The sequence below is a fragment of the Anabas testudineus genome, chromosome 21 (genome assembly GCF_900324465.2).
Source record: "Anabas testudineus chromosome 21, fAnaTes1.2, whole genome shotgun sequence".
NCBI classification, from domain to species: Eukaryota; Metazoa; Chordata; class Actinopteri; order Anabantiformes; family Anabantidae; genus Anabas; species Anabas testudineus.
In genome coordinates, this window is record NC_046629.1 from 3296940 (window position 1) to 3322021 (window position 25082).

At 41.9% G+C, this 25082-nt stretch overlaps 1 protein-coding gene across 1 annotated transcript in view; it reads right to left on the reverse strand.

Moving 5' to 3' along the window:
• Window positions 1–6966: 6966 nt before the first annotated feature.
• plcl1 (phospholipase C like 1) overlaps window positions 6967–25082 on the reverse strand; it is a 65529-nt gene continuing 47413 nt past the window's right edge. Inside the window, exons 7-12 of the mRNA XM_026376069.1 lie at window positions 24680–24856; window positions 16664–17026; window positions 13893–14096; window positions 12813–12888; window positions 12065–12174; window positions 6967–11670 (exon numbers count right to left, since the gene is read on the reverse strand). Of these exons, the coding sequence (XP_026231854.1) occupies window positions 11464–11670; window positions 12065–12174; window positions 12813–12888; window positions 13893–14096; window positions 16664–17026; window positions 24680–24856 (1137 nt within the window). The 3' untranslated portion in view covers window positions 6967–11463. The remainder of the gene's footprint in view (window positions 11671–12064; window positions 12175–12812; window positions 12889–13892; window positions 14097–16663; window positions 17027–24679; window positions 24857–25082) is intronic.

Below are 25082 nucleotides of genomic sequence, written 5' to 3' on the forward strand. Positions count from 1 at the left end.
CCACCACTTTGTGTTTCATCCTGAGCTTTAGATCAATATCATTATCATATTATCATATTATCATATTATTTTCTTTCCTATACTGCACCTGCACATGAACGTTGAGGTCTGTCCTCAAGTTGTCCTTTCTCCAGCTGAAGAGTTGCTAAGCACAAGTTTGACATTTTAATATCCCCTCCCGTAATATAAAGTCTGTACATATCATATTTAACTGGAGTTTAACTTACGTGGGATGTTTTAAACAAAGAAGATGTGCATTTCGCTTGCTCTGTGAACCGTAGCGAGGCTCATGAAGGCCTCTGGTTAGGCTCACTGTACCTGGCTGTGACTTCATACACACAAACAGCCGGGCTCCACCGTTCTCACACACACTCACACACACTCACACACACTCACACACCAGTGTATGGCAGTTCTATTGGGGCTCTTCACATTGTCCAGACGGCCCAGTGTCAGGCAGTGAAATGAATGGCTGTTTATATTAGAAGGCTGGTTTAATGAATTAGACCCACATCTCCTCTGTGTCAGCACCAGGCACATACAGACCAGACTCTCACCTTTCCTCACCCCTCCTTACCCCTTAGACAAGGAGGGGGGCACCCTGATTGCGTCCTTCGGGACGGGTGAGCCAGGGCTCCCAGCTTATTTACAAAGGGCATCTGGCAGAAGCTGTGTATGAACCCTTCCTTTAAGTTCCCCCTCAGCCATCGCATCTCCCCCATGGTAGCTGAGATGGGCAGAGGTCTGCCTGTTTACATACATGTGTGGGAGGGGGAACAGAGTGGGGAGGATTACTGAGCAAATATGTATACAACATGAGGTTTGCCACCCAGCCGTACATATATACAGGCCTCCAACGACAACCACCTCTGTTTGTACTCTACCCTGTGTGAGCGGGTCTGCTGAAAAGAGAGAGAAGTGGCTGTCGTCTCACATCTTCATCAGATGACTGAGAAGAGGAGCTTCTGACTCGGTGCCTCAGGACAGACAAGGACCGACAGATGGAGGAGAGGAGAGAAAACAAGAGGAGGATACGAGAGAGGAAACGTATGAGGAGGGCAGGAAACTGCAGAGAAGTAAATGAGAGAGGGGGACGAGAGGAGGAGTGGAGAAAAACAAAGGAGCAAGAAGTGAGAGAAGAAAGAAATGAAAGGAACGAGGAAACTGGAGCACCTGAACAGAGTCCAACGCTGAGACAAGTTTCTCTCAAGTGACTCTTGAAAACTACAGTCTGTGATAAATCAGATGCTCTATAGATATCAAATACAATTACAACAAAACAAGACAAAAAGACGTACATTTTATAATCAGCAACACTTCTCCACACACACACCACACCACAGACACACACACACACACCACCGTGTCCTATGAAATGATTTCGCCTCTTCTTCCCTTCATAAACCAGTAATCATTTGTCGCGCTCATCTCCCCTCATTTTCTTTTGTTGTCTCCCTCGCCTGGTCCCTCTCTCCCTCTCTGCCTCGTCTCTAATTTACCCAGCGTCCTGCCGTGCTCAGGAGCCTCTCAAATTGCCTTTGTCCATTTGCGTACGGAGCTGGGGACAGTGTGTGTGCGCTGACTGTTCGAGTGTGTGTGTGTGTGTGTGTGTGTGTGTGTGAAGGGAGTCTGTAGCAGCAGGGTGGTGGGTTGAGATTGCTGTAATCATGGAGTGCTACCTGTTCATTAAACACACAGTGGGAACCCTGCTCACAGCGTTTAGCTACCAATTAAAGCGGCACAAGCTATTAACATTAGCAACATTAGCTGGAGGAGCGTGCCCGTGTGCGTGAGAGCCCGTGTGTGGGAAGAGGAGCGTTTCAATCATTTGCAAAACAGAGACTGACTCAGGGAGCGACTATGTGACTAACTCACTGACTAACACTTGATTGATGAGTGCATGAGTGTGCAATCAAGTGAGAAAATAAATGGAAAGAACTGAGTAAGGGGGACGATTCAGGCAGATAATACAGAGGAAGAACTCTAACTTTAGCAAGTTGTGAATGGCTGTGATTATAACACAATGTCTCTGAAGATGGTGTGTGATTGCTCAGGTAGGGGGGTGGAACCTCTCTGGTCTACAGGAATGGGAGTTCTCAGAGGTGCAACAGTGATTCTGCTGAGTGTAATTATCCACGCATGATACTCTTCAACTCACACAATGGAGTGTGATTTGATACAGGAGAGCCATCGTGATGGGACCTCGCTCGTCATATGCTGGGTTCTTTTTGGGGTTTGTCGAAGAACAACCACTCTCAACTGGCTATCTGCTATTAATTAGTAGGGCTGTCCCAACTCCTGAATACCACTTCAGGCCTTCAGTTCTGTTATTCAGTGAATATCTGGACCTTCAGTCCGGGGTCATAGGGTTTGGAATGAAACAAGCTGGGATAAATAAAACAAAATTAGGTTTGTAGCATTTTAATTAACATTTTTCTAATAATAATAAAATAAGTCATAATCACATTGCAAGCTTGAGCTTACCATCTATATGCCTCCTGCTGATTATGGTTTATTTACAGGTTATACACCGCTGTGTCTCTCATATATTGCTCAATTTCATACCAGTTGTACCAACATGGCAACCAGTTTTCTGTTTTTGTCTTGTCATGGCTAAAGTGTTCCCACATTTACTGCGGTGAGTCAGAGGGATGCCAGGCTCCCAGGCTGACATTTAGCCAGTGTATTGTGTTGTATTATGTTGCCTATGTATTAATGGTGGTTATCATAGCTGCGTTCCAAGCAGTTGACCAAGATTTGCTTCCTGCAAACACAAATAACTTTTTGCAGTGGTAGATCAGTCATCTACGAACCCCAGGGTCAGTGGTGTGATTCCCAGTTCTTCCTGGCTACACGTCAATGTGTCCTTGGACAAGACGCTGAAACCCCGCGGTAGCCCTGACATGTACTTTCTAGCAGCTGTCCAACAACTTCAAATCCACAAAGGCCTGTTTGCATCAGGCAGGTTAAAGGTGGTCGGAGAAAAGAATTAAAGAACTTAAAAAAATCGAATTTCTTTTTTCTAAACTTTTCCATCAGCTTCACTCTGCGTCATCTCCTGGGTGCCATATTTAATAACCATAAAACGATGGACCAGATAATGTCTCAAGTATAATTGTTCTCCAGGAGAGGTAGAAACATGCAGTGCCATTGTCTGTCTGCCTTTTGTAGTTAGTTAAAAGGTGGATAAATAAGATGCAATTTAGAGACTTTTAAGAGATGATTTTTTTCCTCCTGCCTTAATCACGGTGAAATTACCTCTGGGTGAGGGCTGTCATTAAAATAGAAGAGGCACTTGCTTCTTGGATGCTCAAGGCGAGCATGAAGCGCTAATAGCACAGTGCCTCAATGGCGCTAACAGTTTTAACAGGTCCCGAATTATCCTGCTGTGCTGGAGTCGTGTCTACACCACCCACTCACGGAGGCTGTCTTATGATGGTCTATTTGTAGTTTGTCACAGGTGTTTACTGTGATAAATACACTAAGAAACATGAGGTCTCCCAAATGTGCAGAGCCATGCACTTATTTTCTAACTATATTTATTTAGCTGATAGACTAAAAGAATGCTGATGTCCAACTTAGACCAGAATCTCCTCCTAACACAGGCTTCTTCCTTTTTTTGTTTTCACATTTAGTAGAAAGTAAAGTGACTCCTGCTCTACGTACACTGATATTACCGCTGCTTCCTGTGTCAGAGACCCAAGTTCGGCCCAGGGTGGACGTCCCTCAGGGTGGCTCCTGGCCCCAGGCTAGAGGGCCACGCCGGAAGGCAAGAACTGACGTCGCCAACAACCTCCAGATGTTAGGCTGCATTAGGGCTTGACAGCTTGTCATGTCACCGCCTACACTACCACACAGTTCCATCACCTCCCATCTGCTGCTCAACACCTCCTGAGGGAGACGTAGGTGGGTGGTGGGGGGCAGACGAAGTCACTGTAAGACTTTCGCCTCTCCAACATTAAAGACTGAGAGATATGTTACGATGGCCGGGCTCGTTTAGTTTTAAACTAATAACTTTTCAACATGAGTATCATTTGTTAGGGAGACGTGGTGTAAACGTACAAACATACCTGAACTGTGCAAGGAAAAATATTCACTATGTAGAATGATTTCAGAATAAGTAAAGTATAAAGTATATTAACAGATATGATTAATAATGTATTACAGCATATATCATAAATCAAGACTCATGCATCTTAATTAAACCTGAATTAGTAAAATAAGTACTAAATAAAGTAATTACATAAATATAGTTGATTAAACATTTATTTCTCTCAGAGCTGCAGCAGGGTACAGGTATTAAGTATAGTAAGTATCAGGCAAAGTACATCAAGTTCCAGAACAGGAATATAAATGTGCTTAGTTGCTTTCAACAAATGAAACTATGTCTCCATCTACAGGCAGAGAAAGTCCTTTAACAAGTCAGTGCACCATGCAGATAATATTTTTAAAAAGAAAAATACAAAGGCTCACACACAAACACATCCAGCTCACAAGTGAGTGTACAATCTAAACTGAAATAATTATTACAGTAGATGTTCGACATAAAAGCAACATTTGATAATCAAGTAAAAATATCAAAAACATACTTTTCATTTATTACAAATATACTCTGGATTTTAACCGTTGTTGCAAAAAAACAAGAAACTGACTAGAAAATAATTCAAATTATGTCACATTGTTGACAAATATCTAGTTAATAATATAAACTGTTAGGGTATGCGGCTTCATGAAATAAGTGTACTTCAGATGCTACTTGATAAAAAATTATAATAATAAAAAAAAAGAGTGGCACAAAATATAGTGAAATCTTTCTCCAAACAAGCTTTTTAGGATGATGGAGTTTTGAAACATCGTCAGCATCGATATGTAAATAACAAAGAAATGAGATTCAATGCCAACATCCAGTACAATATAAACTATGTACTCAGTACTATAATGGGAAATACTCAGCCTAAGGATGTAGCATCTATAACAGTGATAAAACACTATTAGAGCTGAAGGACCTGGTTAGCCCAATAAGAAAATAGCCTGATGTTTGTCTCCACCTCCTGACACAAATGGGAAACAACATGCACAGTCTATGAACAAGCCACTGAAAAAACAAAAGGGCCAGGTAGTAAATACACCTGATAATGTGACTGACAGTCTCTCTGGTGTTCATCCACATCTACTGGAAACATTTAGACATGTAGCTGGATTTTCCTAAATCCATTCATGCTTCCTCTTTTCTATTTCCACATTTTCTGATTAAAAATATGTCGACTAATCTCTACAGTGTCATTCTTTATTAATGTCATAGAACAGAACACATCAAATAAGGTTTTCTGAAAAGCATGAGAATATCCTGTGTGGAGTTACTGTGACCTAGTGTCTCAGTATTTGAGATTAATAACTACTGACACAGCAACAACAAAACAACAGGCATCGAGTGTAAGCCATGAGTTTCCCATTAAGCCAATTTAATAGATGCATAATCATGAAAATGGACTGTGTGCAGGATAGCAGCCATGTTTACCACCAAGCAGACAAAATAAAATATCCTGTTCTACTGTAAACTAGTGAACCAATGGAAACACCTCGAAGCTATGGCTTTTTGTTGAATACTCAAAGTAACATAACAGTAACACAACCTGCAAACACACTACATACTGTACTGTAGGTGGAGGAATACAAACACACAAGCAGCTCTGCTGCAGACAAATAAAAGAAACAACATTTGATTATAGCAAAAAGTGTGTAAAGTGTTTCTTTTATTCTTTTCCTGTCTGGTCTGCCATGTGCTGACCTAGTCATGCTAAATACAAAATAAGAGGGGCTAGTCAGTTAAGTCTAGTTAGCGTAGTAACCCAGCTTACAGCTTTAACTCAAACATGATTCTGTATTTTACAATCCAATCTTCCCCGACCAGTCGAGGCAGATGGCCGCCCACCCTGAGCCTGGTTCTACTGGAGGTTTCTTCCTCTAAAGAGAGTTCTTTCTTCTCCACTGTCTTCTTCTTTTCTATCTAATTCTATAAACAGGTATATTTTCTTATAATAAACTGTAAAGTGACTGGAGATGACAAATTAACAACATCACTGAACTAAGATGTGTGTTTGTAAATTCTTTGTAATTGTCTTTAAATTCTGATCTTTTTATTTCCCTGTAACTTTGTAAATATTTTAGCAGACCTGATAAAAACACTTTTACTCACCTAGAGCTTCTTGAAAACACGGACAGTTTTCCCGCCGTCTTCTTAATCCGGTTCCATTTTGAATCCCAGGATCTCGACAAAGTCCCCGGATTAAAGTCCGACGGTGAAACGTTTGTAATCTTGTTCTTTCTTCTCTTAAATTCATAGAAACGTTCATTCAATGCGACTTTTTATTCAAAAGAATAAACACCAGTAAACACCACCGGGAGGAGATTATAAACAAGCGTTAATTAACGGGAGGTTGTTTACCTGTGGAAATGGAACCGAAGATCGTTTATGAGCAAAAGACGCATCACTCTGCATCCGTCTGTAACTACTGTGTCGCTCAGAGCGACTATATTATATTATATTATATTATATTATATTATATTATTAATATCAGTCTACTGACATGTTAAGCATGATGACTTTATGTTCCAAATATCTGTTAATCAGTTAGTCCATTAGTGACTCTTTAATTAGTGGCTAATTTTTAGTGACATTTAAACATTAATGCATCATCATTCTGCATATTGATAATTTTCATTCATTAAATAGTAGAAATTTTATTTACAACACACATATCAGGACTAAATTCTGTATGTTGTCCGTCTGGTAAATTTCAAAGTATGTATTGAAACACGTCATTTAAAGTGATATTTCTACGTGCACTAAAATACCTTTTTAGGCAGGAACTGTTTCAACTTTTACTTGAGTATTGAGTTTGTATAAGTGAACGTACCAGCTTCTGTATAGAGAACAAGTTGAGATAAAATGGACGAACAAGTGAATATGGTCAGGAAAAGATCATTTTATTTAGTCTGGGATACATACTCTTATTATATTTAGATTACTTGTCAGATAGAAAACACTGTAGCTTTTCAAAATAAAAGCAAGGTCAATTTAATTAATTATATTTATTTGTTTTTAACACACTTTAATAAATATTTTCTTCTAGACTTTTTTTTTGGTACAAAAACATACAGTGACTGTAAGAACAGCTGAAGGAACAACACTGGATTAAAGGTAAGCAGTGTAGACACAGGCCAACACAGACACTGCAGATGCCACGGGTATTATAGAACCAAAAACACCTTTACACATTTCCAAGTGTTTTACACAACTTTGTCCACATCACTATGGCAGATATAAGCACTATCTGACCACTGGTTTGCAAAGACAGGTAGCATCACACACTGAAGAGCACAGAGAGAGCTAGCTCTAGGTTAAGACACGTGGGTAACAGATATACAATGCACCTCAATGCAGCACCCTGCTCATAAGAGTGGTTCAGTCTACCACTCTCATCCTTCAAAATCAGAATGCAACTGCAGTGAGCGTAGACCTGTTCCACTTTAAAGGGTATGAAGCAAAGTAGTTAAGTCCCCACTTCAGGGATCAGGGTGCAGCACTGGGATACAAATGAGATACAATATACTGAACATCATAGTAAAGCACTGCAGTGAGCGGCTGACCCCAGTGCCCTTTGAAGAGGTAAACACTCATTTCTCAATACTGCAAAGTGAACATGTCAGATTAAGTGTCTTGAGAAGCAAAGTGCAGTGACATATGAAGCAGAACAGAGTGTGAGTGGAAGGAAGAGAATGAGTAAGTGCTTCGTCTATAACCCTGTATTAATTTAAAGGATCATACTGGTGTTTCTGCAAGTTTACTTCATTTACTACAGACCATGTACTGCCTTACTGCTGAACAGCTCTTTTGCTTTGGACAGGTGATTCATCACAGTGAACATCGTGCTTATGAAAGTTGCATTTTTACTGTGAACTCATGCAACAGAAAACCTGGATTATTCTGCTGCTGTGGGGAAATCACGAGCTGGCGAGAATCTCAGACAGTTAGTTATTTGACAGCGTTGCACTGATGAGTTCTGCTGTTTGAAAGTCAAACCCAGACAAGAATAAAAATGGTTCACAGTGAGATGGACGACGTGTTTGGCAGCTTCTTAAACTAAAACACGTGCATCACAACAATATGATCTAGTAAAGAAACCCAAGCAGGATGTTCACTGAAATAACTCAAGCAAGTCTTCATGCTGCCCAGAAAGTTATAAAGCACAGTCTGTATGTACATTCTAAAATCCAATGATGTTTGCTTTTGCACGTGTACAACAAATGTTTTGTGAGATAATTCATGTAAAAACATACGGATCATCCTTTTTTTATTATCCAACTACAAACTAGTAGCTCAGGTGTTCTATCTGTCTGACGAGCTGCAAAAGGTTTCCTCTGAAACAAGCTGCCATGTTCTCCACTTATTTGTTTTATGCGGCAGCACAGATCGCTACCATCAATCTTCTTTGTAAATACAGTGCGTGCCTGATGACTTAACAAGATAAGACTCAGTTACTGAAACCCAAACCCTCTACGCTCACCTAAAAGGTCTGTGGCCTACAGGCAAAGTAAATCGCATCACCTGTCATCTACCACGCAGCTGTATTCCCCTTGTCTGCAGGCATGTAAACTGGAACACAGAAAGCTAATACTGGGGTTTGTTTTACTGGAGCTGATGCATGATTAATGCAAACAGATCCTCTCTGCAGGTAAGCAGATCTCTATGAGAGGACGTCCGTCTCCTTTGATCCTTTGAAATCAGTTTTCAGATACATGACCATGTCTCCCAGGAGCAGTGGAGCTCCTCCAAATAGCTCCGGAAGCTTCTGTCTGCTTCAGTGCACTCGAGAGGAAATATGGCAGGTTTGGCAGTGACTGTGTAAGCAGGGCCAGGAATTAGGGCACCATGGTATCATGGCAGATATAAGCACACCAGCACACATCCCAAGGCCTCCTGTGAGTCAGAATGTTATTAATAGACCAAAACAGCAGGGCCTGTCACTCTGTCTATTGCTCACAGCCAATTATGAGGCTCTGCAGGTGAACCCACCAACAACAAACGTGACCAAAACATAATCCAATATCAGTCCTTCGTCTTTCCAACACTTGCTCTCTCTCCAATATCAGGGTGTCTTCTACAATTAGAAGCCTTCTGTGCTTCACGTACACACAAAGAGAAAACAACGACATGGAAATGTTTGTAGATGAGCCTCCTTCTGCGGCTGTGACACAGAAAATCCGTTCTGTCACTCCCCACCTGGAGTGTCTGGAAACGGAGGAGGAACAACAGGATGCACAGAAGTGGAGGTATGGAAAAAGAAAAGGAATGTGTAGATAAATCAAAGGCAACTAAACAGTGTATAAAATATGGGCTGTCATTCAACAGTAGTCCTGCACATGCACTTCAGACGGGCTTAACAAGTGTTTCAGTGTTTCCCACCCTGCCTACTGCAAAATGCCACCAGCTGGGTTCAACGGCTGATGAGCTGTGGCAATGTTCAGTGCACCTCTTCCAGGTCTGTCCTCCTGAATCCCTGAAAGGGCTGAATAAACATTCAAAACGTCTCCTGTTCAGTAGGATGATCTGTCAACTGAATCTCTTCAGTCACAGCTGCCTTTCTTCAAACAGACATGTTAACATCTTGGGAGTTCTTTTCTAAAGTATTAATTAGTTATCTTTTTTTTTTTTTTGTCTGGTTTGGTATAAGCGCAGCTTTAGAAGACACTAAGGATACGGATTAAAAAAAAGACAAGTATCAGTCGTCTCCCTGTGTTAAGAAGGCCTAGAAGAACACCATCACCATCGGTATGCACACCTATGAGCCATTATCATTAACACCTGAGGACAGCATGTGTGTAGCTGTCTTCAGATGATGATGATGTGTGGATTAACGTCACTGGGTTTTTGAAGTTATTCATATCGTTTCCAGTCCCTCTCTTGTAACCTGTTTCTATTATTATTGCTACATCAATACAGCGTACAAAGATCTCCACTTCCTACACAGAAACACACACACACACGTCCACTACCCTACATGTCGGAATAGTGAGGAGGTTATATAAGCCACACATGTACCACAGCAGACATGTAGGACTACAGTACTAACACACATCAACTACTTCTCCAGTTACTGTGTCATTGTTCGTGTTTCAGTCGTTCCCTCTCCAACTGACCGTGAGGGGAGATAACAAGACCCTGTGTGTATGTGTGGGCTTCTGGAGCTTATTCCACAAAATGCATGAATGCAGCAGGTACATGTGCTTACAGTTGATCTTAAAGCCTTAAAGGTGATCTTAACATGGTTTAGAAGTGTCCTAATCCTCTGAGTCTGATCTGTGAGGCTACAGGAAAACAACCAAAGAAGAGCTTCACAACTTAATATTTAGCAACTACTCTCTAAGAAAACATGTTCACATAAATCAGACATTTAAATGAATTTAATGTTGCACCTTTCCCACTTCATAGGTCTTTTTTGCCTCAGATTAATTTGGAAATTCAATTTCAGAAATTTGATATTACTACAACAAATAAAAAAACTACAGACAGCCCGGCACCGAGCCTGTTCAGTCAGCTACATTCATTTAATGTAAAGTCCTTTACTGTCACGTCTGCTAAATCTTCCTTAATACATTAAAATCTCTGTCTGTTCCTTGTTTTACATTAAGCTACAGCACGTTCAACAGGACCAACTGCAGTTACATTTCAAAATAAAAGTATAAATGCCATAAACCATCTAATTAAATAAAAAGCCTCAAAATCTAGGCTACTGGAATTATTTATTTAGTTGTTATTATCCTGTCAATCAGTGTCTTACACTGTACCGTATTTTCCTTCTCACCACCTGTAACACTGTACACACATACAGGTCTTGTTTTCTGCCTGAAGGAAAGCTGAAATGTCGAGACAGATCGGTCGTTTGTTCCCTCCGCCCCACCTGCACTCTTCATTCTCTACCTCTGACTTAAATCACAAACAGGATCGTAAACATCAGCTCAGCAACAGCCCCGTTGTCACAAATTGTTCAGGTGTGCAGGTGATTTCCTCCCTAATGAGAGAAACCCACTGAGTTACACTGTCGATCACACGTTTCTCTGAGAAAATTAAGCAGGAGCTGTCAAAATGTTCAAGGACCCCGGTGGAGTGTCGGTTCTTTCCAGTTCTACTGCAGAGTTACAAGCCTCTCTGCAGCCTGGACCATCTGTGACAAACTGACATCTTGCTGTAAGGCTTTAACAGATACACTGCACTGGTCTAGACACTTGGATAAAGGGAGACACCCTGACAGGGAGAGAATCTTCTGCCTCCTCTGTTTTTATTCGCAGACTCTCCCTTTTTTCGGTCTTTCTCACTCTCATATCTGTTATCATCTGTAATTACTCCGTTCACTGCCTTTTCATCTTTGGCAGCATGCTTCGACCCAGGAGAGGAATGGGTTGTCAGATGCGTCCGTTGCCGTGTGTGCTGCTTCGACGGCCCGACAGGGGGTGGGAGGAGTAGTGCAGCTCTGCCGTTGAGAAAGTGGAGGAGGAGGAGTTGGAGGAAGAGGAGGAGGAGGTGAGTCCACAGGCTTCACAGGCCAGAGCCAGCTGCCTTAGGGCGTCCAGGGAATCCATCTTAGCTCCTCGTAACAGATCACTCTGACCCTGCAGAACAGAGGGAGACACATTAGTGTGATTTATTTGATCACTGCAATAACATTCAAGTAAAGTGGAACATTCAAATGCAGCATTTAATGCTGTCGGCCAATCGAAGGCAGCGACGTTTGGGAGGTGTTTCCACACAACTGACATTCAATCTCAACCAGCTTGTGATTAAAATGTCTGACTCTTAGCTGCTAAAGGCTCAAATATGGTCATCAGTATGTTACTAACGTCACCTCTTAACTGTTTTGTACTGGTTACAAAAACACAAGTCAAATATCTTTCAAAATAAATGTACAGGCTTATTAATGAATGTTAATTAATCACCTTTCCATGACTCTCATGCCCTGTGTCACTATGGGGGAGGTTGTGATATTATGTACATATTTTTTCTGACCTTCAGGACAGTGATGTTCCAGGTGAAACTCTCCACAGCTTTGCTTAGCTTGCGTCCCTTCAGCCCCTCCTTCTCCCCAAGTCGAGAAAGCTCCTCGTGAAAGTCCATGCCTGCAAAACACAAACGCAGCTGTGCATCAGTGTAAATGGTTGGGTGGGCATCAGCAATTTAGATCCAGGTGAAATATACAACTAATTCTGGAGCATGAGTAATATTATTGTAGTGACTGACACTAAATGTCTAGGGGAAAGCACCGTTTCTTAAAGAGTAGGTTGTCACTTACTACATTTACATATTTACGTAAAAGCAGTGTCATCCCTCATGACATTTACATTACCAGTTAAAGGTCAGCAGTTATCTAAGGCAGCAAGAAGGTCTAAAAATACATTAGTTTGACTGCATAAACACCTGTCAGTCAATGGAAATGTTTACTGCAGCTGTCATTCTGGTGCATTGCACCTGAAACACAGCAGGTTTATGGTAAACAACTTCCCAAACAGAAATATGAAAACTAGATTTTCCCAATTAGAAATCCACACTGACCAAGGTTTGGCAGTGTTAGATATCACTAGTGCGTACTGGATCTCTGCTTGTGTAATGTTATTTACTGACGGACTTGCTCTCTGAGCAGTCGCCCACATTAAATTATCCGTCTGATGTTCAAGTCATTGTTGCTCATTTTGAGGTTTCGGGCGTAGCCTGTTGTCCTGCAGTCATTTCATCCAGTCACTCATCCATCACACGTTACCTTCTCTCTGCACCTGGTTGATCCTCTCCTGAATAGCATCTGCATTCTCAATCAGCTGTTTCTGGGCTGCAATCATCTGCACAGATGTGATGAAAGTTATTGTTTGTCCTACACGGCTCATTGGGTATCGGTGCCTGGCTCATAAACTTCCTCCATAAAAAACACCAGAGCTGACACAATTAGTCAAATAGACGACGGCGGATTGATTTTTAATTTAAGTCATTTGGAACTGGTTCCAGCTGTAAAGATTTAAAACATTATAAACGTAATCTTCTGGGGATTTGAAATGCTGATCAGACAATCAAAGGAATAAACAATGAACCATTTACCATGGTGGCAGCACGTAATATAAAGTTGTGTCACTACAATGATCTCAATCAAAGTATTAGTGGGACTGATTCGGATGTTCTGAGATGGAAAGACACAAGTCTGTTTTTAATTCGAGGGAAACAATAGAAGACAGAAGGAGAAGGCCAGAATAGTGGCTTCAGGGCAGCACAGACACAAGGGCGAGCATGTGATGAGTGACAGCCCTGTAAGGTTGAGTGTGTGTGTGTCCAGAAGAGGTGTGATGTGCAACTAGAGATCACACCAACTGTGGCTTCGTGACACTGACCTGCTGGGCTCACATTTGCTGGGTTCACACTCAAATATCATCAACGTCCCTGACACTCATAAACGCTAGTGATGGTTGGAATAAACGGAATAACGCTCCCTCTTTACTGAGGTGTGTGTAGGTGTAATAGCAGAGCACTGAAACAGGTGGGAGAGGATGGAGTAGGAGGAGACGCAGCTGGCAGTCAGGGTGTGTGTTTGAGTGTGTACCAGAGAAGAAGGAGCGTGGGTGACTGTTTTATGCATGTCGCCTCAGAGCATCTTTGTGCATGTTTAATGCTGTAGGACAGTGTAATTGAATGTGTGTGTGTGTGTTGAGCATCAGAAATCAAACTTCTGATGCAATAAAGTCAAACTCATTTAAACTTAAGAGCAAAGTGAAGATAAGGAAAAGTGGTGGAAGGATTAGTTGATGGTGGTGGTGGACTCCACTATGTAAACCAAAGCTGAGAAGGTCTTACTAACCGTGTTGTAGGCAGTGAGCAGTTTGCGTGTCGGCTCTGACAGGTTGACCAAGGGCTCCAGACACGGGTAGCCCTCCTTCAGCACCATCGTAGCCCCCAGAGTGCTCTCAGGGCTCTGCAGTCTTGTGGCCAGGCTCTCGATGCACTGCTTCAGTTTGGCCACTGTGGGGAGCCCACACTGCTCTTTGAAGCTGGCTGTGGTGCTCTGAAGGCAGAAGACAGAGATGAGGAGAAGGAAGATCAGAGGGGAAACAGTGGTAGATGGGATGTGCACTTCCAGCTGTAAGAGCTGGGAAAGGTGAAGAAGGGTGACACACCCTGTACACACACACGACCCCTCTTTTCCCCTCGTCATCTGCTGTCTCTCTCTCGTGAATTAAATCAATATGGCAGACGTTGCCTCTTTTAATCCAGTGAAATCAGCCTTAGCTTAAGCGCATTTGGCAAAAAAGGAAGACAATATGGCATAAATCTGGAACATAGAATCACAGCATTCAGAGCATTTTCAGCTGCGACAGGTGTGTGTCACAATGCAAAACTGGGCTGCTTAAGCACATTTGACAGGAACAAAATATGAATCATGTGTTAATTTGCTTGAATGTCATTTTGGGTCATTTCATAATGAAGGCAATAGATTTATTTGTGCACACAAAAAGTCCTGGAATAGAAAACCTCTGCTGACTAACTGAATGCTATTTGCCACCTGGCAGAGCCTGGACTAACGATTATCACGGTCCACATGTGTGCAACTGTGAGAGTGTGTGTGTGTGTGTGTGTGTGTTAGACCAACATACAGCAACAGAGACGTGATGAATAATAACTGACTGTGGCAGATGAGCCCACAGCTGGACACATGGCAGACAGACACAGAGAGAGGGAGACAGCTCATGTCGGAGGGAAAGGACAATCGAAACAGGCACATTAAAGCATTTTGTGAATGAGCAACTAGTATATATGTATGTTTGAGTGTGTTTGTGTGTGTGTGTGTGTGTGTGTGTGTGTGTTTGCAGGAGGGTGTCTGACGTTGATTTGAAGGGATCGTTTCAGGGTTGGGTGAGATTTTGCAGCACGGTGTATAATGAGACGATTATTCAACCATTGCGAGAAATTTAGTAAATGAACGAGCAGGTACTTGGTGGGATTGGAACACAGGACAGTGCATCTGTGCCGTGGGCTGCTCTCGTTTTACTCGTTTACCTTTTGGTCATTTTATCCGTAAAACACTTCATTGCCAAACGACTGCACACCCAACTATTATATGTAATAAGATGGATATCTTCTTACAAAACCATGAGTATTAGAGACAGCTTAAACTTGCAGGAACCTGCCAACTGTTGCATACTTCCACTTTCAGTCACAGAGCAGAGTCATTGTGACTGTTATTTAAACCTCTGTGTCTGTTCTCTAACAAAATGTGTCTGCTGTTTGGTGCTGAGCAGGTTTAGTTTGGTAAGTTAGAGCTTTTCCTTTCCTGCTCTAACTGAAAGAAATCACATGAAAGCAATGGGAAAACAGAAGAAACATCCAACTTGGCTGTTTCAGAATAAAAAAATATTCCTATCCCTATCAATGTTTTGATGAGTTTGCAGCTGTGTGATCAGGCCGGGCTCAGTCACAGAACTGTTGGATATCAGGACTGTGCACGTGACTCAAGTTCTTCCACATTGTGGCTTTGTGCAGAGGGCTATTGTCATCTTGAAACAGAAAGGGCAGAGTTGTCTATATACTTTTGGCAATACCGCGTATATTTATATCTCTAAAAACACATCTTCCACCAAACAGGATTATATTCACATCGCCCACCCAAAGACATTTTGCACTGAGCAATAAGCTGGTGGGTGCTGTGCGACCAGGTTCTATTTTTGCTGATATTTATAGATGCATTATAATCCTCCTCCACTCTTCTTACTGCTTCTTCTTTTGTTACTGCCTCTCCTCTCTCGCCCTACGGAGACGTCTCAGGTAGAGTCTGATTTCAGCTCCATCATTTAAGCTACTCCAATTCACCCTAATAACCAGACATTTTATCACCACAGCCTAAAAATACAAAAGCTGAGTGACACCTGATCTGCTGTGACTCAGCTGTTAGCATTTCTTTTAACTTGCCTGGCAGGAGTTTTGCCACATAAGCCAATTAAACACAATGTGCCACAGCCTGTGTTTTATTTCAGCGAAGAGGTTTACTGAAGGGTTCAGACTCATCTCTGGGAATATCGAATGCAAACCGTTTTGAATTTACGTGCCAAGGTTTTGAGATTTCTGCTGCTATGAAAGCGGATGAACTCTCTTTTCTCCTGGTTACTCTGGATAATCCAAACAGTTTTCATTTTCATTTCATTTCTTCCAAAAACAGTTGGAATGAACCTGTGGTCTGTGGCTTATCCAGTGTTGCCAGAATACTGGCTGGAGGAGGGCATGGGAAAGTTTGACAAGCAAAAACCTAAAGAAGGAACAAGTTAATTATTCAGGTGTTTATAGTAATAGTTAGAATTTAAAAGTCTTACTGTGCAACATTAACAACAATGTGTACGTCTAAATGACGCTGATGCTTTGCTGTATGTAACCTATAAAAGGATTAGTCTTCAAACCACGTTCTAAGAACAGGTTCTCCTTCCTATAATCATCCACAGTTCAGCGCATATCTTGCACGATTTCAGCCTCTTTAGTAGAAAACTTTTTTTTCAACTCAGCAGTTCAATGGTGAAAACACTTAAAAGATAAAAGATGGACTAATTTGATCTCTCCATGGCCCATATGAGCAGGAAGACCAACCTGAGCATCCTCCCGCAGGTCTGTTGCCTCTTTGAGGGGGGCACTCGCTGGTTTGAAAGTCTCATCCACCACCTTGATGCCAGTGTGCCTCAGCGTGACGTACTCCCGCCCCCGTCTCCCCACCCTCCTCACTGACAGACCTCGGCGCTGGGCCTTCCCGCCTCCTCGCCGGTTGGTGACCGCCACGTGGACAAACAGACTGGTGTGAGGTAAGGGGTCTCCAGCTAAACCCAGCAGGGGCACGTTGCGGTATCCAGGCTGAAGGCACTCGAAGGCCACGCTGTACTGGCCGATGAAATCATCTCCGATGTAGTCGTCATCTAGGACCACGAAGCGCAGCAAGGCCAGCTCAGGCATGTTAACCTGGAAAAATGAAAATACTCCAGATGATTAGAACCTCAGGAAATGATAATTGAAAATTGGTGAAGTTACCCTTTAAAAGAACTCTTCAACTGTCTTGTGCTACTAAAAACCAATGGCTCTCTGTTTGATTACAGAGCTTTTAAAAGTTTCATGTTTTCACCTACACAGTGTTTACACGCACCTGAACATCTATTCATCTGCTCTTGAATTTAAATCATCGTCAGCTCTTATAAGGAGGAAAGAAGCATTTCATTAAATGTTTACGATGGTAAAAGACGATCAGATAGTCACAATATTCAGCTAAGAAGTTCAAACACCATTTCCCGGTATTAAGCGTCGCTCACTGAGCTGTTCATCACAGCATTAATGTTAATGGAATGGCACAAAAGCACTGATGCTGGCTGAGATACTACATTTCAGGTCACACCTTCAGAGGACTTCATCTTCCCTACGGCTAATAAAGCTATAAACTCCTGTTCGTGTAACCACAAAGAGTCTCACACACACATGCAGAGGAAGTGGGAGGACAAAAGGAGCTGGAAGCGTGTCTCTGCATATTCATTTAAAGTCTGGTACATTCCCCCTTACCCCGTACTCTACCTCTAACTATCGCAACAAACCCAACCTTTACTCTGACGCCAATCAAAACCTCATTTCTAACTGGACAAAATGTCCTCACAACGGTTTTCACCTAGACAAACATACACATGTTGTCTTGGGGCAAATTTATTCTCATGTTAGATTGATGCAGTTTTCTGCTATAAACATGACACACTCACAAGAAAAACTGAAGGATAGTTCCTCATTCAGTTCAGGATTTATATTCATCAAACTGAGTAGCTCTGTATTTCAAGGTCCTCCACCTTCAAAGGACGTCTAAGAGGTGCAGCCTTCATCCAAAATTACACTGTCTACCTGCAGAAAAGCTAAAACTAATGCAACACGGCGCTAGTTCAGACAAAGCATCAAAGCTGCAGCAGATTGTTCTGATAGTTTCAGTGATGCTTCACTCATTTCTATGTTAGCTTGAATCTGCTTCAGTTTATTTGTTTGTTTGACAGGGGCGGTGCACGATACCAAACGTCGCTGTAAGTTTATCTGAGTTAGCCATCTGTCCTGTGGCTATTTTTCATCCACAGGACAGATGTTACAAAGCGCCGAGCTATGAAAGAGAGCCGCACTGCAACACAAGCAGCTGGAGACAAAACACATTAGAGTTCAATAAAGAGATTATCTGATTTTTATCAGCTTTATTTTAAGATTCTTTAAAATATGTCTGGAGCGGCTCTGATCCCAGTCGTCAGTATCAGCTCGAGACATCTCTGGAAATAACACTTGATGTAGCTTTTGAAGATATTATCTCATCAAAGCTCTTTTCCTGGGCTCGGAGCTGGTGAATGGGTAGAAACACATTATAGTAATACTATTACTTACTTTTCTCAGCAACAAGTAAATAAAAACATTACAACTTCTTCAATGGTAATATTATCCATCCATCCATCTTCCGCTTATGTGGGGCAGGGTTGGGGGGCAGCAGTCTAAGCAGGGATGCCCAGACTTTCTTCTACCACACTTGCATGTGACAGCGATTCCACGATTGGTGGACGACTGCTCTACCACCTGAACCACAGCCACCCACCTCAGCTGACTCCTCTCGACGTGGAGGAGCAGCGACTCTACTTCAAGCTCCTCACCCTATCTCTGAGGGTGCACCCAGCCGCCATGCAGAGGAAACTAATTTCGGCCGCTTGTATCTGGGATTTCATCCTTTCGATCACCCAATCTGCATTGCACCAGCCCCTCATGTTCCTTCCTGCAGCTGGTGGGCCTACGGGAAGGCGGTTCTTGCTTTTCTACTTTTCGTTTGGCCCATCGCCTAGGACCTGTTTGCCTTGGAAAACCCTACCACAGGCTTTAAACCCAGACAACACAGCTCCTAGGGTTATTATAAAGTTAGAAATTCAAATGAAGATGCAGTATTGAATATAATATTGAAATATAAAGAATAAAGCTTAATCATCTTCATACTTAGTAGTGAATAAAGAGTAAAGTACTACTCGTCCAAAATAACTTGCTGTTGCAACTGCTGTGGAGACAAGTGAACTCATGGTGATATGTAATATGATTCATTATTATGCTGGAGGTTGTGGCCATGAAGGGAAAACATTTCACCACTACCAGCAGCCTGCACAGTTGATAAATGCAGGATGATCCATGGATTCATAATGTAGATGCCAAATTCTGTCTGGCCATCTGCGTGTCTCAGCAGAAACATGAGACTCATAAGACCAAACTACATATTTCTGGTCTGCAACTGTCCAGTTTTGGTTCCTGTACCAAATGCTGTTCTCAGTTTCCAAAAGAGGAACCAATGTGGTTCTGTGCTGCCGTAGTCCGTCCAGCTCCTGTCAGCTCACACCAGTCTGGCCATTCTCCTCTGAAGCCTTAAAACAAGGCGTTTCCACTGGATGCGTTTTGTTTTTCACACCATTCAGAGTAAACTCAGTCGACTGTTGTGCATGAAAATCTCAGGAGATCAGCAGTGTCAAAGAAATACTCACACCAGCCCGTCTGGCACCAGCAATTATAGCACGGTTCAAGTCACTGAAGCCCGGGAAGTACAAGTGATGCAAGACTTGAACTTGTAAAAGAGCCTTTCTGGTCATTTTATTACCACATTTACTGGAGGAAAGCAAGTTAGTCGTTCTTTCACCATTTCACCTGAAACCACCAGTAAACAACTGACCGATCCCACTGAAAGATGTAAAAACATAATGTAAGAAATTCAAACTAAAGATTTCTCAGCTGTGTTTTAACAAGACGTCTTTGGAGAAGGGACACAGCCAAAGGGCCTGATGGTCTGACACGTGTGTGGTTTACTGTGGATGTAATAAGAGGAGATGGAAATTAAATGACGGAGTCACTGTAATACTACACAGTGTTCACATTAGAACATGACGGTGGTGATATTTCATATTCACCTACTTAACCAGTAACTTGCAGCTCCAAATATTGTGCATTTTGTATGAAGTGCATTCGCATCTGGATTATATTTTCTATTACCATCATAGTTGTATAACTTATGGATAAGTTTCCATATAATAATCTTGACTAAGGTTTATTAAACTTTTAGGTTATGTTCACAAACTCACAGCACTTAATTAAGGTTTGGGAAATATGGTCAAATTGGACACATTTTCAACTTCCGACACAAAACCACCATCTTTTCCTAACCCTAACCAAAGGTTTGTGTTTCCTAAACCACAGACTGGACTCTGGAGACCAACTCAGTTCTGTGATGTGACAGTCGTGTGCTTTATACGTCCACCATCCACCCCAGCCACATTTTTAAACTTGGCACTTTATTTTTTAAAAGGAGACAGAGTTGCAATGTTAGATATACACCTGTCATTAATGTTCAAAAACACATAAAACAATAAGGCAGATTAGGCCTCATGCAAAAAACATTCTCATACTTGTCTTAAATTTCTTCTACATTTTATTTTAAGGAACAGGGGAGCTGTTTGAAGTTGATCCCATGTACAGTTCGCCTTCTAATGCTGTTCATATTAATACAACTGGTTTTCTCAGCAGTTGTACCATCACTTCTAAAACCACGGTTTTAATAACTATACATTTGTGACCTGTCATTAAGAGTTATATATATATATATATATATATATATATATATATATATAGTTAATAGCAGAGTTATCCAAGAACACACACATACACACCTTCAGTGACATTAATGTGAATGTTTTACACATTTGTGAGTGAAGGAGAAGCTTGTGATGGATGGAGGAGCATGGGCGGAGAACATGTCACACTGACTGGACAGGGACTGGGCTGCCCCCCTTAGGCTTAGATGGCACTATTATAAAGAATATACACCCTGTGTGTGTGTGTGTGTGTGTGTGTGTGCGTCGACTCCAGTAAACTGTGAGTGGTGGGGAGAAAAGCTGAAGTTTCATGCATGAGAAAACCCGACAGACAGCTTCAGCAGACTGTGTGAGAGTGTGTATAAGTGTGTGTATCAGTGTGTTTGTGCCAAACGATGACTCCAATCCTGTTCACTCTGGTCTCTTCTCTCTTTTTCAATTTTTCAGCAACAAGCCTGTGGCTCAGCAGAGGAGCTCTGCGACAGTTAATTCAATCAGTTTCAGACCAAATGCTCGTCTGATTAGACAGACAATAAGGCACAGGGAGGACACTATCACACACCGAATCTCTGCTCTTTCATCATATTATGTTACAGTTGAGCAACAGTTCAGTGTGATAGATAACACTGTGTTCACATGGCTGCAGACCCTTTCATTTGCATTAATGCATACAAATAAATAGTTTGCATTAAATTGGAAAAACTTTAAAATCACTTTTCTAATACTGTTGAATGCAAATACAGGATCAGTTTTTGTGCAGGTAGACCCTTATTTGCATAACACTGAAGAAAAAAAAAACATTCAGATGAGACAGGTCTTATTAGGCTAAGGAGCAAACGTCTGGACTGGCCCTTAGTGCCACTCTCCAAAAACCTCGGCAGGCCATAAAAAGCTTTTTAACTGATTTCATTTTTCCTGCTTGGAACAACAACATGGTTTAAACAGAAAATAAGCTTCTCAGACGGCACAAGTTGATCAAACTGCTCAAAATGTTAATGTCATTTAAGTGCACCATTTGGTATAAATATTCCTCCAGCTTGAGCTTTGCACTCCTGTAACACTGTCGAACACATGAATTTAAAGTAGCAGACCTAGAGATATTCTCTCTGTCAATTCGAGTTAGGTGGGTTCTCGTAGAGGCAGCTTTGCTTGTATCTGTTTTAATTTTAAAACTTTGATAATAAACGTTTAACTTCATTAACAACATATTCCCAATGGACTTTAGAAGAGCTGGTGTGTTGACTTGAAGTGTTATTGTTATGTTTAATGTTGAGCTGCAGTTAAATAGAATAATTAATTTGCATTTCTTTGGATGATTTAGTCATTAATCATGTCTGATAGACACATTCACGAAACAGGCATCTGTGGCTGACTACATGTAGTTCACTCTGTGTGTTAGTGTGTGTTGGTGTGTGTCTGTGTGTGTTAGTGTGTGTGCCCATTGTCTGAGCTTGGCCACTGTGTCAGAGCCTGGAGGCCAAATGATGAAGACATATGAGTGCATGCCTCAACAGGCTGATACGCACACTTGCACAGTGTGACCTCGACTGTGCCTACGTGTTCCTCTGTGTTTACAATCCTTTGTGTTTCGCTGTGGGTTTTCTTTCACCATATATGTATGTGACATGGCACACTGCACTCTAATGCCCCATTCATTCATTCGCCCTTTGGTTATAATCCACAAGGCTGATGAGCCGAGCAGAGCCAAAGACTTAGTACAGGTCTTATATTAACTGTACTCCACGGGCCAGAACCTGTGGCTTTAATGCTCACTCCACGAACGCCTTTACTGTTCAGTCGCTGTTATTCTGATGGAATTTATTCAGACGCAGCCAACAGGGTTGTGATTTGCCTCCTTTTTCCTACTTTACACTGTGTGAATGCAGCGTCACGCACGAGTGAACAGGTCCCTGTGTTCAAGGCTGCTGTTTATTTCTACATGCTGTCCTGTACGGTGACAAAACCACCTGTGTGTGTTGCCAAATTTCAACAGACCTACACAACAGGTTTTGCTGCCATAAAAAAAAAAAAAAAGACTGTATTCCAACACACAGTCGAGGCTGCCACTGATGATAGAAACTAGATTGATTCAACCACTTATTCAGTGTTTTATCCCTGAGTAAAGGGGATGAAGTGTGACCTCTTTGGCTTTCTATAGAAATTCAATCAATGGCAATTTACAAGACATCGTGACCCACTTCCCACTGTAGCATACACAGTCTTCTGAAGCTGTCAAACAAGAGGCAGCCTGGCAGAAATTAGTCAGTGGGTGGTCATATGAGGGCCATACTGTGTCTGTCCATTTACAAACTCTCCTCCTGCTCTTCCCCCTGTTTGTGAAACCTTTTCATTACCCCCCCATCACTCATAATAAGCAACAATACTCAGCTAAGCAAGACGGCTGTAGGCGAAACGCTTATTGTCACAACACTGGTTCAGGTTAGGGTATAAGAACCAACAAAACTGTGCTGTAGTAAAAACGTTCTTTGATTTTGAGGCTGTGACACTAACGTGCCAACGACAGCTACACTTCATAGTCTTCAGCTTAAATCCAATGATTTCTGAGTCAGTTTTGGATGAATTCAGCTGTATTTAACAGCATCACCCAAGACGTTTGTCTGTGTCCTCTGTTTCTAGTTGTCTGTCGCTGCTGATGATAGATGAGCTCTGGCTGCAGACCAGATAGATTTTTGATGTTTTAACAGTTTCTTCATGAGCTCATTGTGAGCACTAGACAAGATAAAATCATTAGGTGAAGCGACGTGCAGCCTGATGTTTTACCAGCCACCAGAATCGGTGTCAGAAAGTGAGGACGAGCCAAACGTTTACAGCTCAAACTGCCCCACACACACATGCATACACATAAACCCATATTTACATGTACATATGATGTGAACATATCAGTTGTGACAGCTTGTCGTGATGGCTCAGCCTCCAAAATACAAAGCTCACTCACTGTCAGCAAAAAGGCCAAATCAGCAACACCACAGGCTCATATAATAAATTCACTGCATGCGTCAGTGTTTTTATTCATAGGAGCACCTCATTTAAATCTTGATGGTCTTCTATTAGGCGCTCTGGGTTCTATTGTCGTGCAGGTGCAAAGCGGAGAGAAGCACGGTCGTACAGGGACCTCTCTAAAATCAAATAAGCCTCTTTTATGTTGTTGACATTTTCCTCTTTCGCTTCCATATAAATGTTTAATCTACTGCACTTTTAAATGGACATTAAAATACAATTGTATGCAATCACAGCACAGTCGGTGCCGGGTCAGAGTAATAGAAGATTCTTAATCATAACATCATGCAAAAGAGGCTTCAGAGATGACGCCAGGCTGTAGCAGAGCTAGTGCATCAACTACTGTGCTTTTATGGTGCAGTGTTTCCTGAGCTGCATTAAACACATTGGAACATTTGTATTAAGTGTAAAAAAAAACACTTAAAAAACGTTTCCTGTAGAAAATTTGAATAATGTATTTGGGCCTGTAAACAGGATTAATATGAGGAACTATCATGCAGCTATGTAAACAGCATAAACAGGTTTATGTTCAGCTCAATCTGCTCATATTCAATATTGACATTTGGTTGAGCTGCATGTTTTAAATCTGCACCTCCTGGACATGGATGGTGGCATTTTAGGATAATACAAAGAGCAGTGTCTTCATTGCCCTTTACAAAAATGTTTATTTCTTATTTAGAGGGAAAAAGCGCTTCCTGTAGCTGTGGATCATCCTGAAAGCAAAGTATGGTGGAGGAAGCATCATGATGTGGGGCCCCTTTCTGCCTGGACAGCTTATCATTTTGGAGGAGGAAATAATCTACACCTACAGGAAGAGCAAGGCTTGGTAAAGACTGAGGGGATATATCCCCCACTACCTACCTATAATAAATTGTTCCATGAAAATGTATTAGTTAGTTGTTAGTCTGAAGTTCTGCAGACTCCAGATTGCATGTTAAGGTCCCACAGTGGACAGTTGACTCAAATCACTTACTTGAAACTCAAAGGTCTCATCAAACAGGGGGTCATCTTGGTTCTGGGCAGCAGTACGCGTCCGCTGTTCAGCACAGTCGGCTGGTACACCATGCAGCTCCAGAACCACGTACGGGTCAATGACCTCCCCTTTGGCCCCTGATCCCTGAGGTTTGGGCAGGTTGTGGGCACTGATGACCTGCACAGGAAAACAGAGAGCAAGTTGACATTTCAGAGGAAAAGAGCTCCAACAAAATCATGCAGGGAAAATACTGCATTACACTATCCAGTCACATCCACATGCAACTTTTGAAATAATCTGCTAACATCTGCTTTCAGATCAGCTGAACAGTTCAATTAAACCTTGTGAGAAGTGTAAAGAGAAAATGTTTCCTGGATGGAGCTTCGACCAGCTCACAGACATC